The 13,684-nt window shown below is 37.9% G+C and overlaps 2 protein-coding genes across 2 annotated transcripts; both read right to left on the minus strand.

Annotated features, from left to right (window-relative positions):
* Nucleotides 1-1,280: 1,280 nt before the first annotated feature.
* LOC116599865 (olfactory receptor 4C45-like) lies at nt 1,281-2,222 on the minus strand. Its single transcript, XM_032359817.1, has one exon. It carries the CDS (start codon nt 2,220-2,222, stop codon nt 1,281-1,283), a length of 942 nt encoding a protein of 313 aa, XP_032215708.1.
* Nucleotides 2,223-11,172: 8,950 nt separating this feature from the next.
* LOC116599866 (olfactory receptor 4C5-like) lies at nt 11,173-12,176 on the minus strand. Its single transcript, XM_032359819.1, has one exon. The coding sequence runs from the start codon at nt 12,100-12,102 to the stop codon at nt 11,173-11,175; it is 930 nt and encodes a 309-aa protein (XP_032215710.1). The 5' UTR covers nt 12,103-12,176.
* Between the last annotated feature and the right edge of the window lie 1,508 nt (nt 12,177-13,684).

The following is a 13,684-nucleotide window of genomic DNA, read 5'->3' on the forward strand; positions in this document are numbered from 1 at the left end:
AGTGAATGGTGGTTGGTAGTGGTGTTCTTGGGCTCCTCTTGTCAGCTACCATTGACCCTGGCTTACTTTATGTGCTGGTGACATCTCTGAAGGCTGAAACCATGTCTGAGCGATTTCACTAATTTTTAGCTGATTCGTTTTTTTGAATCTAAATCATTTAATTCCCACAATTTGAGAGAGTATGCAATGCTATTTCCATTGTATAGATTAAAAAAAATTAGTAGAGACATGAAGCAAAATGCTTACATTAAAAGGTTAATTGACGCCAGAAAGAAGATGAGAAATCAAGCCTATTTGATCCAAAGTTCTTATTCTCTGACTTCAAAGCATCTGACTGTTTCTGAATCTGTCCTAGAATTTTAATGTACCTGTTATGAATTCTTTTCTGTAATCCAGACCTGTGGTCATTGTTCATTTGTGACACAGACTTGTTCCTACATCACTGGTAATTTCCTGCCCCAGCTGTTCAGACTCTGCCCTTGTCCATGTCTAAAACACATCTTTAATATACAGATATTTTCTGCCTTAACTTTATGGACTTGATCACTTCTATCTCTTTTGCATCAGTCAGTTCTGCTACTAATATTTCTGTAGACATTTGCATACTACAGGAAGTGGAGGTAATGTAATTTTTAAAAAGTACCTTTGTGTGTAACTGTGCTTTCCTTGGGCTTGTGGGAAGTAAACAGTTTTTATTACTGTGGTGCAGGAACATCTGTAAATCTCTAAAATTTAGGAAGATAAGAAAAAATATGTTTGGATGAAAGTACTTCTTGAAGACTCCCTGGTGTTCTATATGTTTTTGCATATATAGTTTTACTCTTTTGAAATAAAACTTCATTATAGTTGTAGTGTGGGGTTAAACAGTGCTCAGGAATACCACTGCTTACTTATTTCAACCCACAGTCAGGGAAACATTATGACTTCTGTGGCCCCTTGCTATTTGTCCTCATGAGTCCTTCCCCTCCATAAAAAATATTAAAATTACATTTTATGACAGCATTGGTATAAAGATGACTATACTGCAAGTTGGATTTGCATTACATCCATTTCTCCCCTTAATTTAAAAGAAATTAACCATTTTCAAGGCTCCTAAAATTATTGTGTGCTCTAGGCACCATGCTTACTTTGCCTTAATGGGTATGTTTCTCCTGCCCACAATACATATACTTCTGAAGAAAAGTGATCCAGACAGGATAATTGACTGTCCCACATTTAATCAACTAAGAAGGGGAATAAATCTCTGTAAAACTTTCCCTAGATATTTTTATGTACATACTCTAATCCCAAGTTTCATTATCACCAATTTTTATTATTTGCCCCCAGAGTTTATTCATGACATTTTTCACTTCTGCATTTCTGAGGGTGTAGATTAAAGGGTTCAACATGGGAGTTACTATGGTGTAAAACACAGCCACAGCTTTGTCAGAGGGAAAGGAGGTCATGGGTCTCAGGTACAGGAATGAACAAGGTACAAAGAATAAGATGACAACAATGACATGAGAAGCGCAGGTAGACAGGGCTTTGCGATGTCCTTTAGAGCTTTTAGTTCTCAGGGAGCAAAGGATGACAATGTAAGAAGCAACCAGCATAGAAAAAATGAGCAGACATAGTGATGCACTGTTGGCAGCAATCATGGGCCCCAAAGTGTGAGTGTCTGTACAGACTAGTTCCAAGAGAGGTATTAAATCACACATAAAATGGTCAATGGCATTGGGGCCACAGAATGGCAACTGGACCATGAGCAATACCTGGATACCTCCATGCAAAAAGCCTAAAATCATAGCCATTCCCACCAAGAAAGAACAGACAGGTCGGCTCATGATGGTCATGTAATGCAAGGGCCTACAGATAGCTACATAGCGGTCATAGGCCATGACAGCTAATAGGATGATCTCTGCTCCAGCAAAGAAATGTTCAGCAAAGAGCTGAGTCATGCAGCCATTGAAGGATATGGTGTTCTTGCCAGAGATCAAGTCAGAGATCATTTTGGGTGCTATGGACGAAGAGTAGAAAGCATCTATAATAGACAAGTAGGACAGAAAAAAGTACATGGGAGATCCCAGGGCTGGGCTGACGAAGATGGCGACGGAGATGAGGAGGTTACCTGCCACTGTGATCAAGTAGGTGATTAAAAACACAGCAAATAAGAATTTCTTCAGTTCTGGGTTCGGAGTCAGGCCCAGCAGAATGAATTCTGTTACATTGCTTGTCTTTCCCATGGATTCAGCTTGGGTCATGAGCTTATGGTCTATCTGGAAAGATCAGAGAATTTCTTAGTAGCATTTTGAATTCAACACTGAAATTTTCCATCACTTCTTCCATCACCTCCATCACCATCCATTCAACTGTGAAATCTTCCATCATGACTAAAGAGGTGTGACTAAAGAGGAAGCCACACCTTCCAGTTTCAACCACTTTGGAGATATTTGTAAAAAAAGAACAGAAAGACACTAAATTTCTCATTCATATAAACTGAATAGCGACAGTATGTTACAAGCACCAGAAAAGGGTGCCTGGGTGGCTCAGTCGGTTAAAGTGTTTGCCTTTGGATGAGGCCCTGATCCCAGGGTCCTGGGATTGAGTCCAGGTTCAGGCTCTCTGTTCAGGGGGAGTCTGCTTCTCCCTTCTCAGGGGGACCTCTACTTCTCGCTCTCCTTATGCCTCTGCTCCTCTGTCTGTTGTGTGTGCTCTCTCTAATCAATCAGTCAGTCTTTAAATAAAAATAATACTGCTCCAGAATAGATCTATAATCCTAGTCACATTTTACAAATGGAATTAAATGAGTCATGAAGTTTCCTCAAATCTCCTATTGTTGAGACAGAAATGGTATCTAAGATAATACAAGTTTTTCCCTTTGACATAGTTTAATCATTTATGATGAACTTGAAGACTTCATTGCTAATTAGTGGAAAAATTGAATATATACAATAATTTATTCTTTTATTGACTGATCTCCCCATGTATTTTCCATAGTGAGTCCTTGTTACAAATCATCATAGGACATTTTAATCCTTCTCCCCCTCTTTTTCTCCTTTTCTTATCCATGCTAACATATTTTTTCCTCTAATGTTTATGGAACATTATGAAACATCATGATCTTTCATCTTCAATAAAGGTGAGGAAACTATCATTTTTTCCCAGAAAGCTATGTCTCTTTATTTGTTTCTTCTCTATCCATGACTGCTACTATAGGTGGGAACTAAGTGATTCATCATCCTTCGTAGGTTTAATCCACAAATGCTGACTTCAGCATGGCAAAATGGAAGTCATGAAAAGGGGGAACAATTTCAAATAAACATATAGAAATGTACTGAAGCAATCCACTTCTACATACATGTTAGCCACAATGTTAGATAAGTGACCTTAGTAGTCCTCAAGAACATCTTGTGTAGCAGCATTACAGATCACATTTTCTACTGCTATTTTAATGTCATTGTGTTCAAATTCATTTTTAGAGAAAAAGATTACCTTCAGTTCACAGCATCTAGCTACAAAAACTACTTATGAAAATAATTTGGATAAATTAAGTTAATCTGCTTAAAATTTGTGGAAAAAGATGGAGTTACTACTGACCTGGATCTAGTTGGTTGTGGGTTCCACTGTTTTTGGATTGTACCCAGTGATGCTTTCTTCTCCTGAGGGCATAGCACCACAGTTGCAAATATACCCTGTCAACTAACAAGAGCATCACCGGAATTCTCTCTCAGACAACTCTCCCAGTCCTGGTCATTTTAGTTTACTTTGGTTCTCTTATCACTCTGAACTTACCCAGAAATGAGCTGCTTTATTTAGGAAACTTCAATACTCTAGGATTTAATTTCTACTCACTTTCATGGCCTTTGATGAAAATATAGACACATCTGTAAAATACACATATTTTTCAGATCTCAAAACTGTATTTAATCCAAAGTAAAAATATTGGGAAAAAGGAAAAACTTTAAGTCAGAATAAGCTAGCATATTGTACTATAAAATATGTAAGTGCATCAGATCCACTTGATTGGGTAGATATATTTTTAAATCCTGCCAAATTTATGTTTCCCAAAGTCCATGAGCAGTGTAGAGAGAATTCTTTTTCATTCCTCCTTTTAACCCCTTAAGCTTGGGTGCAGTGTCTCACATATGAATCTTAAGCTTGTAGGTATATACTCTGCCTCTGTCATTTAGTTAAGTGTACTGTAATTCTTTCTTCATAGACTCTAGACAAATATTTAAATAGACTTTGACAAAGCACCTGCACTTTGGTAATGCATTGACCTCTCAAGTCCTCAGAGGATTAGTAATTGGTCCTGTTGGAATCTTTGCTAGAAACCTCAGCCCCTGCCTTTCATTTGCTCCTACTTGGTACCCACAAACATCATTAGAGGCCAGTTTTAGAAATGCAGTTGAGCTTTGGTGAAATGTGTACCTGTGGCTATAGTTTCAGATGAAATTTTGGTAAGAAAAGTAGGAAAGCTTCCCGATAGGGCTTTGCTTTTCATTTGAATGTTGTTTAGCCTGGCACAGGATAGAAGGTAGTTTTAGGCAGGTCAGAGTTAGGAGAATGGATTTCTCTCTGAAAACGTGCCTGTTCTAAGTATATAGTTGTCCTGAGAACAAAAATGCCAGGTTTCAACATTATGTGCCATTTTACTCTGAGAGACTGACCTTTTTATTAGTGGCTAACAATGGCGACCGAGATAGCAGAATTCTCAGTTACAGAAGATTGGGTAATTTATGAGCCATAGATCCATCAACTTCTTCTGGTGTGTGTATCTTGATGACAGGTCCTTATGATGTGTTCATGGGAATATAGCTTTTCTCTCTATCCTCCAAGAAATCATTGAGGACATGTAAAGAGCAATGCCCACATGGTAGGCATTAAGAAAATCACTCCAAGGCAAACATTTTCTGTAAAGACATTCAGAGCTAGGGGATGGAAACAGTATAGAAGGGAGGCTCCACTATAAACTTCTCCCTCAGTTTCTGATGTGTTGAAGAGCTGGATGAAATTTGTACAAAATCACCTTAAAAAAAATCAATGTTTATCTTTAAAGAAACTGATATGCTCCTGAAATCCCACAGCACCAATGGAAAGAGTGCCTTCAGCACTGTCCTCAGCACTTAATAATTTTGCTCACTCACAGTCTGTTCCTCTCCCCCCTTTTTTTATTGAATTGTGGGAAATATGCATAATATAAAATTTACTGTTTTAACCATTTTTATTTTTTAATATTTTAGATTTTATATATTTATTTTAGATAGAAAGAGTGAGAGAGAGAGCATGACTAGGGGCAGAGGGAGAGGGAGAAGCAGACTGTCTGCTGAGCAGGGAGCAAGATGAGGGGTTTGATCCCTGGAACCCAGAATCATTACCTGAGCTGAAGGCAGACACATAACCCACTGAGTCTTGCAGGCACCTGTAACCATTTTCAACAGTCCAGTTCAGTGTCATGAATTACACTTACATTGTGTGCAAACATCACCACCAACCATCTCCAGAATTTTTCATCTTTTCATTTAAAAATCCATATCCTTTAAACAATCACTGCTCATTTCTTCCTTACCCATCCTCAGAAAACACTGTTTGCTTTCTGGTTCTTTTCTCAGTTAGGAAAGCGAATGCCCCCAAAGGAACTATGGACTCTGGGTGATGATGCATCAGGGCAGGTCTGATGAGAACAAATGATTTTGCAGTGTTTCTTCTATGACTAGCTTATTTTGCTTAGAGTAATGCCCTCAAGTTTCATCCTTGTGGTCACAAATGACAGGGTTTCCATCCTTTTTAAGGCTGAAAAGTATACCATGTCTGTATATATTCCATTACTTGTTTCAAAGCTTTGTAGCCATTGATGGACACTGAGGTTGTTTCCCCATCTTAGCTACTGTGAATAATGCTGAAATGAGCAATAGGAGTGCAAAGAATTCCTTGAGATCCTGATTTCAGTAGTTCTCGATAAATACCCAGGTGTGGGATTGTTGGATCATATGGTATTTTATTTTTTTTTCATTTATTTATTTTCAGCATAACGTATCATTATTTTTTTCACCACACCCAGTGCTCCATGCAATCCATGCCCTCTATAATACCCACCACCTGGTACCCCGCCCTCCCACACCCCCGCCACTTCAAACCCCTCAGATTGTTTTTCAGAGTCCATAGTCTCTCATGATTCACCTCCCCTTCCAATTTACCCCAACCCCCTTCTCTCTAACTCCCCATGTCCACCACGCTATTTGTTATGCTCCACAAATAAGTGAAACCATATGATAATTGACTCTCTCTGCTTGACTTATTTCACTCAGCAAAATCTCTTCCAGTCCCATCCATGTTGCTACAAAAATTGGGTATTCGCCCTTTCTGATGGAGGCATAATACTCCATAGTGTATATGGACCACATCTTCCTTATCCATTCATCCGTTGAAGGGCATCTTGGTTCTTTCCACAGTTTGGCGACCGTGGCCATTGTTGCTATAAACATTGGCGTACAGATGGCCCTTCTTTTCATGACATCTGTATCTTTGGGGTAAATACCCAGGAGTGCAATGGCAGGGTCATAGGGAAGTTCTATTTTTAATTTCTTGAGGAATCTCCACACTGTTCTCCGAAGAGGCTGCACCAACTTGCATTCCCACTAACAGTGTAAGAGGGTTCCCCTTTCTCCACATCCCCTCCAACACATGTTGTTTCCTGTCTTGCTAATTTTAATTTTTTGGAGAACCTCCATCCCTTTTTCCATAATGACTATATGAATTTACATTCTTACCATTGGTGAACAAGGGTTCTTTTTCTCCACATCCTTACTAATACTTGTTATGCTTTGTCTTTTTGTTCCTAGCCATTTTAACAGATATGAAATAATACATCATTGTGGTTTTGAATTGTATTTCACTGATGATTAGTAATGTTGAGCATCTTTTCATTTGCTTGTTGGCCATATATATATATATATATATATATATTTGTGGGAGTGTCTATTTGAGTCTGTGGCCTTTTTAAAAATTGGGCTATCTTGGGGCACCTGGGTGACTCAGTGGGTTAAGCCTCTGCCTTTGGCTCAGGTCATGATCCTGGGGTCCTGGGATCGAGCCCCGCATCGGGCTTCCTCTCTCTCTGTCTGCCTCTCTGCCTACTTGTGATCTCTCTCTGTCAAATAAATAAATAAAAATCTTTTAAAAAAATAAAATTGGGCTATCTTTGCTATTGGGTTGTATGAGTTCTTTGTCTATTTTGGATACTAACCCCATACAAAACATATTGTTTCCAAATATTTTTCCCCATTCTGTGGGAAATTGTTAATTGTTCCTTTGTTGTACAGAAGATTTTTAGTCTGATGTAGTCCCCTTTGTTTATTTTTGCTTTTTTGTCCATTCTTTTGGTGTCATATCCAAGAAATCATAGATCATTCCAATGATGAATATTTTCTGCTGTGTTTTCTCCTAAGAGTTTTAGTTTCCAGCCTTCCATTTTAAGTCCAGTTTGAGTTGGTTTTGGTGAAGGTATAAGATAATGGTTCGATTCCATTCATTTGCTTGTGGATATCCAGTTTTCCCAGCTTACTGAAGAAGTTATTCTTTTCCCATTGTGTATTCTTGGCACCTTGTCAAAGATCAAGGTTGAGCTTATGTATATGCATGGGCTTGTTTTGGGGTTCTCTGTTCTGTTGCATTGGTCTCTGTATTTGTCTTTATGCCAGTACCATACTATTTTAATTCCTAGAGTTTTGTAATATAGTTTGAAATCTGGAAGTGTGATGCTTCTAGCTTTGTCCTTCTTTCTAATGATTGCTTTGGCTATGGGGGTCTATTGTGATTCTACATGAATTTTAAGGTTCTTATTTTTCTTTCTTTTTTTAAAGCTTGATTTATTTCTTTTAGAGAGAGTAGGAGTGCACAAGTGGGGGGAGGAGCAGAGCGAGAAGGAGAGATCTCAGGCAGACTCCCCACTGATATAGCAGCCTGTCTTGGAGCTAGATCTCATGACCCTGAAATCATGACCTGATCTGAAACCAAGAGTTGGATGCTCAACTACTCAACCACCCAAGTACCCGAAGATTGTTTTTTCATTTCTGTGAAAAATCCCATTGTGATTTTGATAGGTATTACAGTAACTCTAGATCACTTTGGATAGTTTGAACATTTTGACAATGTTGAATCTTGCAATCCATGAACACAGGGTGTCTTTCCATTTATTTGCTTTTTTTCGTTTTTATTTTCTTTCATAAATGTTTTGTCCTTTCCAGCTTACAAAGCCTTAATTTTTTAAATTCAGTTTATTTCTAAGTATTTCAGTCCTTTTTTTTTTTTTTTGGTAACAGTAATTCTGGCCTTCTAAAGGAAGTTCAGATATGCTTTTTCCTTTTCAAATATTTAGAAGAGTTTGAGAAGGATTGGCATTTATTCTTCTTTAAATATTTTACTGTCAATTTCACCAGTGACTCTGGTCTTGGGCTTTCCTCTCTTGGGAGGCTTCTTGTTATGGATTTAATTTCCTTGCTCATTATTTGTCTGTTCAGATTATCTGCTTCTTCATGCATCAGATTTGGTAGAATGTATGTTCCTAGGAATTTATCTATTTTTTTCCAGATTATCCAATTAATTAATGTATATTGGTAGTAGTTTCTTGTAATCCTTTTATTTCTGTGGTATGAGTTTTAATGTCCCCTCTTTCATGTGTGACCTTTTCTCTGTCTAGGTAAAGATTGTCAGTTTTGTTGTACTTTAAAAAACAGCTTTTAGTTTCATCGATATTTTTCTATTGATTTCTTCATCTCTATTTCCTTTTTCTCCTATAATATCAATTATTCCTTTCTCTGTTACCTTGGATTTACTTGTCTTTCTCATTTCTTGAGGTTAGTTTACTTGAGATCTTTTTAAAGGTAGGTGATCATTGCTATAAATTTTCCTCTTAGTATGGCTTTTGCTACATTGCATAGGTTTTTTTGTAAGTTTAAAATTTTGTTTGTATTGACATGTTTCTAATTCCCCTTTTGATTTCTTCATTGACCCATAGGTTGCAGAAGAATGTGTTATTTAATTTTTGTGTATATGTGAATTTTCCAGTTTTCCTTCTGCTCTTGATTTTGTTTCACTTCCTTGTGTTCAGAAAATATACATTGTATGACTTGAATCTTAAGTTTTTCAAGACTTGCTTTGTGACTGAACATATAATCTGCATCATCTGCCATGTGCACTTGAGAAGACTGTATACTCTACTACTATTGGATTGATTGTTCTATATATGCCTGTTACGTCCATTTGGTTAATAATGTTCATGTCCATTGGGTTCTTACAGATTTTCTGTCTATATGTTGTATCCATCATTGAAAGTGAACATTGAAGTCTCTTAGTACTACTGTGGTTTTGTCTCTTTCTGCCTTTATATCTTTTATTTGCTTGATATATGTAGGTACTCTGATGTTGGGTCCGTCAATATTTACAATTATTATATCTTCCTGGGTAACCAACCCTTTTATCATTATATAAAGTCCTTATTTGTGACAGTTTTGTTTTTAGAGTCTATTTTGTCTGACATGAGGATAGTCTTGCCCTCCTTCAGTTGCTGTTCACATGGAATATCTTTTATTCATTGCTGCAGTTTGAGACAATGTGTGTTCTTAAAGCTTAAGTGAGTCTCTTGTAGACAGCTTTTAGTAGGATTTTAAAAATCCATTTAGTCTCTCCATGTGTTTTGACTGGAGAATTCAACCCATTAATATACAATAAGTATTCACAGATAAGGACTTAGGCTTGCCTTTTTGTTTCTTGTGTGTCTCATAGTTTTTCTGTCCCCCATTTACTTTCTTACTGCTTTCCTTTGTATTTGTTGATTTTATGATATTGATATGCTTTCATGATTTCCTCTCTTTGTTTTGCATGCAGAGCTTTTGTCTTGGGTCAAATCTGAATTTTTTTTTTTAAATTTTATTTATTTATTTGACAGACACAAGTAGGCAGAGAGGCAGGCAGAGAGAGAGGAGGAAGCAGGCTCCCTGCTGAGCAGAGAGCCCAATGCGGGGCTCCATCCCAGGACTCTGGGATCATGACCTGAGCTGAAGGCAGAGGTTTTTGTTTTTTTTTTTTTTAAAGATTATTTATTTATTTGACAGACAGAGATCACAAGTAGGCAGAGAGGCAGACAGAGAGAGAGGAAAGAAGCAGGCTCTCCACCGAGCAGAGAGTCCGATGTGAGGCTTGATCCTAGGATCCTGAGATCATGACCTGAGCCAAAGGCAGAGGCTTTAATCCACTGAGCCACCCAGGCACCTGCTGAATCTATATGAGTTCTTTCTGTTAGAATGGCACTGTGTCTGTATCTCAGGTTACTTCCCACTGCATTGCTTTGCAATTGGTCTGAAGGTTGTCGTTCAAATTTGAAAGTATAGTCTTTCTGTCTTTTTTACTCAGTTATCATTAACTCTCTCTTTTGTGCTAGATACTTTTCCTATTAGCTAAGGTAGAAGTCCATATAATAACAGATACTTCAGAGTTCAAGTGGTGTATATAGTATGCCTTTGACAGAAAAATGTTCCACCAGTTATCTTTTGACTGTGAATCATATGCAAGATTGCTCTATGGCTGTATCTAGAAGAATTTATATCCCTTTTTGGCTTTAGGCAGAGAACATAATTTATTCTAGGAGGAGAGCAGATTACATTATAAATGGTCCCCGTGGCAATGTGCAACAAGGCAGCATTAATATTGGGATGAAGCCTCTCTTATTTTTTAAAACTCACTCATTTCTTATTGACCTTTATTTCTCATCATAATAAATCTACTTTGAATACATAGTTGAGATTGAAATATAATTTGGCTTAAATACTTAGGTATTATGCCTTTCTTTACCAATATTGTATTGTCTAATTGGTTAAAAAATCTCTACACAGAGCTTTACAGAGAATTTTTCTATTGAATACATAAACTCAGAGATTTTCTATAGGGTGTGACAAATAATGCTGAATTACAATGTCCCTTTAATCAATAACTTGCAAATGCAGAAAGTTTTCTAATTGGAAGAGGCTTTAGTCATTATTTAATCAAATATTGGTATGAAAGAGGACAATTAAAGATTACAAAAAGCATAGGAAGCACAACATAGTTAAACTCACATATTTTGACTTCAAGACCATCATCCTTTCTATAGTCCTATTTGTTCTTAAAAGATGAATAAAGTTTTTTTTTTTCCCTTCTCTAGGCCCATGAATTATTACCCAAGATTGTTCTGTGGCTCCAGAGCTTCCTCATGGCTTTTTTCACCTCTGAGTTTCTGAGGGTGTAGATTAAAGGGTTTAACATGGGTGTTATCATAGTATAAAACACAGCCACTGCTTTGTCAATGGGAAAGGTGACCATGGGCCGAAGGTACACAAATATACAGGGTACAAAGAATAGGACAACTACAGTAACGTGGGAGGCACAGGTGGACAGAGCCTTACGCTGTCCTTCAGTACTGTGAGTTCTTAGGGAGTAAAGGATGAGGACGTAGGAGGTGAGAAGAATAGAAAAAATGAGCAGACACATCAGCCCACTGTTGGCAGCAACAAAAAGTCCAAAGATGTGAGTGTCAGTGCAAGAGAGTTTTAGTAGAGGGAACAGGTCACAGATGAAATGGTCAATGACATTGGGACCACAGAAGGGTAACCAGACTATAAAAAGAATCTGAATCAAAGCATGAAAAAATCCTCCAGCCCAGGCCACGGCCACCAGGTGGCTGCACATTTGCCTGTTCATGGCGATCCTGTAGTGTAGGGGCTTGCATATGGCCAGATAGCGGTCATAGGCCATCACTGTGAGCAGGATGATTTCCACTCCTCCAAAGAAGTGCTCTGCAAAGAGCTGAGTCATGCACCCACTGAAGGAGATAGTTTTCTTTTCCGTGAGTAAGTCAAATATCATTTTGGGAGCCATGGTAGAAGAGCAGCAGCTGTCTACAAAGGACAAGAAAGACAAAAAGAAATACATGGGGGAGACCAGGGCTCTGCTGGTGTTGATTGTCATGACAATGAGCAGGTTGCCTGCCACAGTGAGAAAGTAGATGACTATAAACACAGCGCCCAAGAGTTTCTGCACATCTGGGTCCTGTGTCAGGCCAAGCAGGATGAATTCAGTCACGTTGTTCATTTGTTCTGGGAGTTTGCTTTGGCATCTGGATAATTGATTTGTCTTTGAGTAGCACAGGGATTACAATTATGGCAGATGATTTTGATCAAGCAAATAATTTATGTCAGGGTTGATTTTTGTGAGGCTGATGGAAACCCTAAGAAGATAAACTCAGACATAAAGTTGGCCCATATTACTGGTTATATAATGAACACATAGCCTCTTCAACCTCTGACTGACACAAAGACGTATGTGTGCACACATACACAATACACTCATCCAAATACACAAACACAGTTTTAAAAATGTAGGCCCCTTCCTGGAATTGCACATGGGTCAGTATTCTCTGAACAACTGCCATAGTATTTTCTCCCCTAGGAAAACCAGAATGGGAGGAAGAGCAGAGGAAGAGCAAAGGTTTGAATTCATGGGAATCTGCTGCCTGGTGTTTCTTCTTAGTCACCTGTGCTTCTGATGCTAAGCTGCAGTTGTTATTCTTGGTGTTTTCAGCTTGTTTCCAGATGACCATGAAACATCTGCAGAATTCAACCTGAAATTAAGAATGATGTCATCACATTTCAGAAAAAATTGAGTGAATATTTGAGGCTCCAGTAAGATATACCAGGCACTTAGATTTGTGAGATTTTACAAGCCATTAAAACAGAATTGGAAGAATATTATCAACAGGGAATAGGAAGTATATGCTGGAGATGATAAAAGAGCATGATGCTTTGCAAAATTCTTCAGATATATTTGAAACTTTAGAATTCACCCTTTTGACAATTTGTTTTGTATAATTTCCAAGGGTATTTTGTATATAAAAACTCGTTTTAAGGAAAACTAGCAGAAATTCTCTGGATGTATTTAGAAAACACATTCTTGAATGGTGAGGAAGCAAAAGCATCCCTATTTGTCAGAAGAGTATGTTCTTTACAACCAGATAGACTGTTTCCTCATTCTGTACTCACTTCTTAGCAGCCAGGTAATTATATGTACAGACTTTAGTCTTACTATGTCTAAAATTTCTCACATATAAAAAAGTGACATAACAAATATTATAGTGGAATTGAAGAATATCATTATTTCAGAGAGCAAAGTTTTATCCCAATGATAAAATACAGTTTTCTACACACTCCAAATTCATGAAAGAGGAATTAAAAATGAAAAATCTCTGAATATAATCACTCTTACCCTTGAAATAGATGATTGTTATAATATTAAGAAAGACGATAAGTGAAGAGAAATGAAATATTCAAGAAGTTAGAAAACGGGAGGAGTCAAGATGGTGGAGAAGTAGCAGGCTGAGACTACTTTAGGTAGCAGGAGATCAGCTAGGTAGCTTATCTAAACATTGCAAACACCTACAAATACAACGGGAGATTGAAGAGAAGAAGGACAGCAATTCTCAAAACAGAAAATCAACCACTTTCTGAAAGGTAGGACTGGCAGAGAAGTGAAGCCAAAGCAACAGGAAGATAGACCGTGGGGGGAGGGACCGGCTCCCAGCAAGCAGCAGAGCAATGGAGCACTAAATCAGGACTTTTAAATGTCTGTTCCACTGAGGGACATCACTCCAGAGGCTAAACCGGGGTGAAGCCCACGC

The sequence above is a fragment of the Mustela erminea genome, chromosome 9 (assembly GCF_009829155.1).
Source record: "Mustela erminea isolate mMusErm1 chromosome 9, mMusErm1.Pri, whole genome shotgun sequence".
Taxonomy (NCBI): domain Eukaryota; kingdom Metazoa; phylum Chordata; class Mammalia; order Carnivora; family Mustelidae; genus Mustela; species Mustela erminea.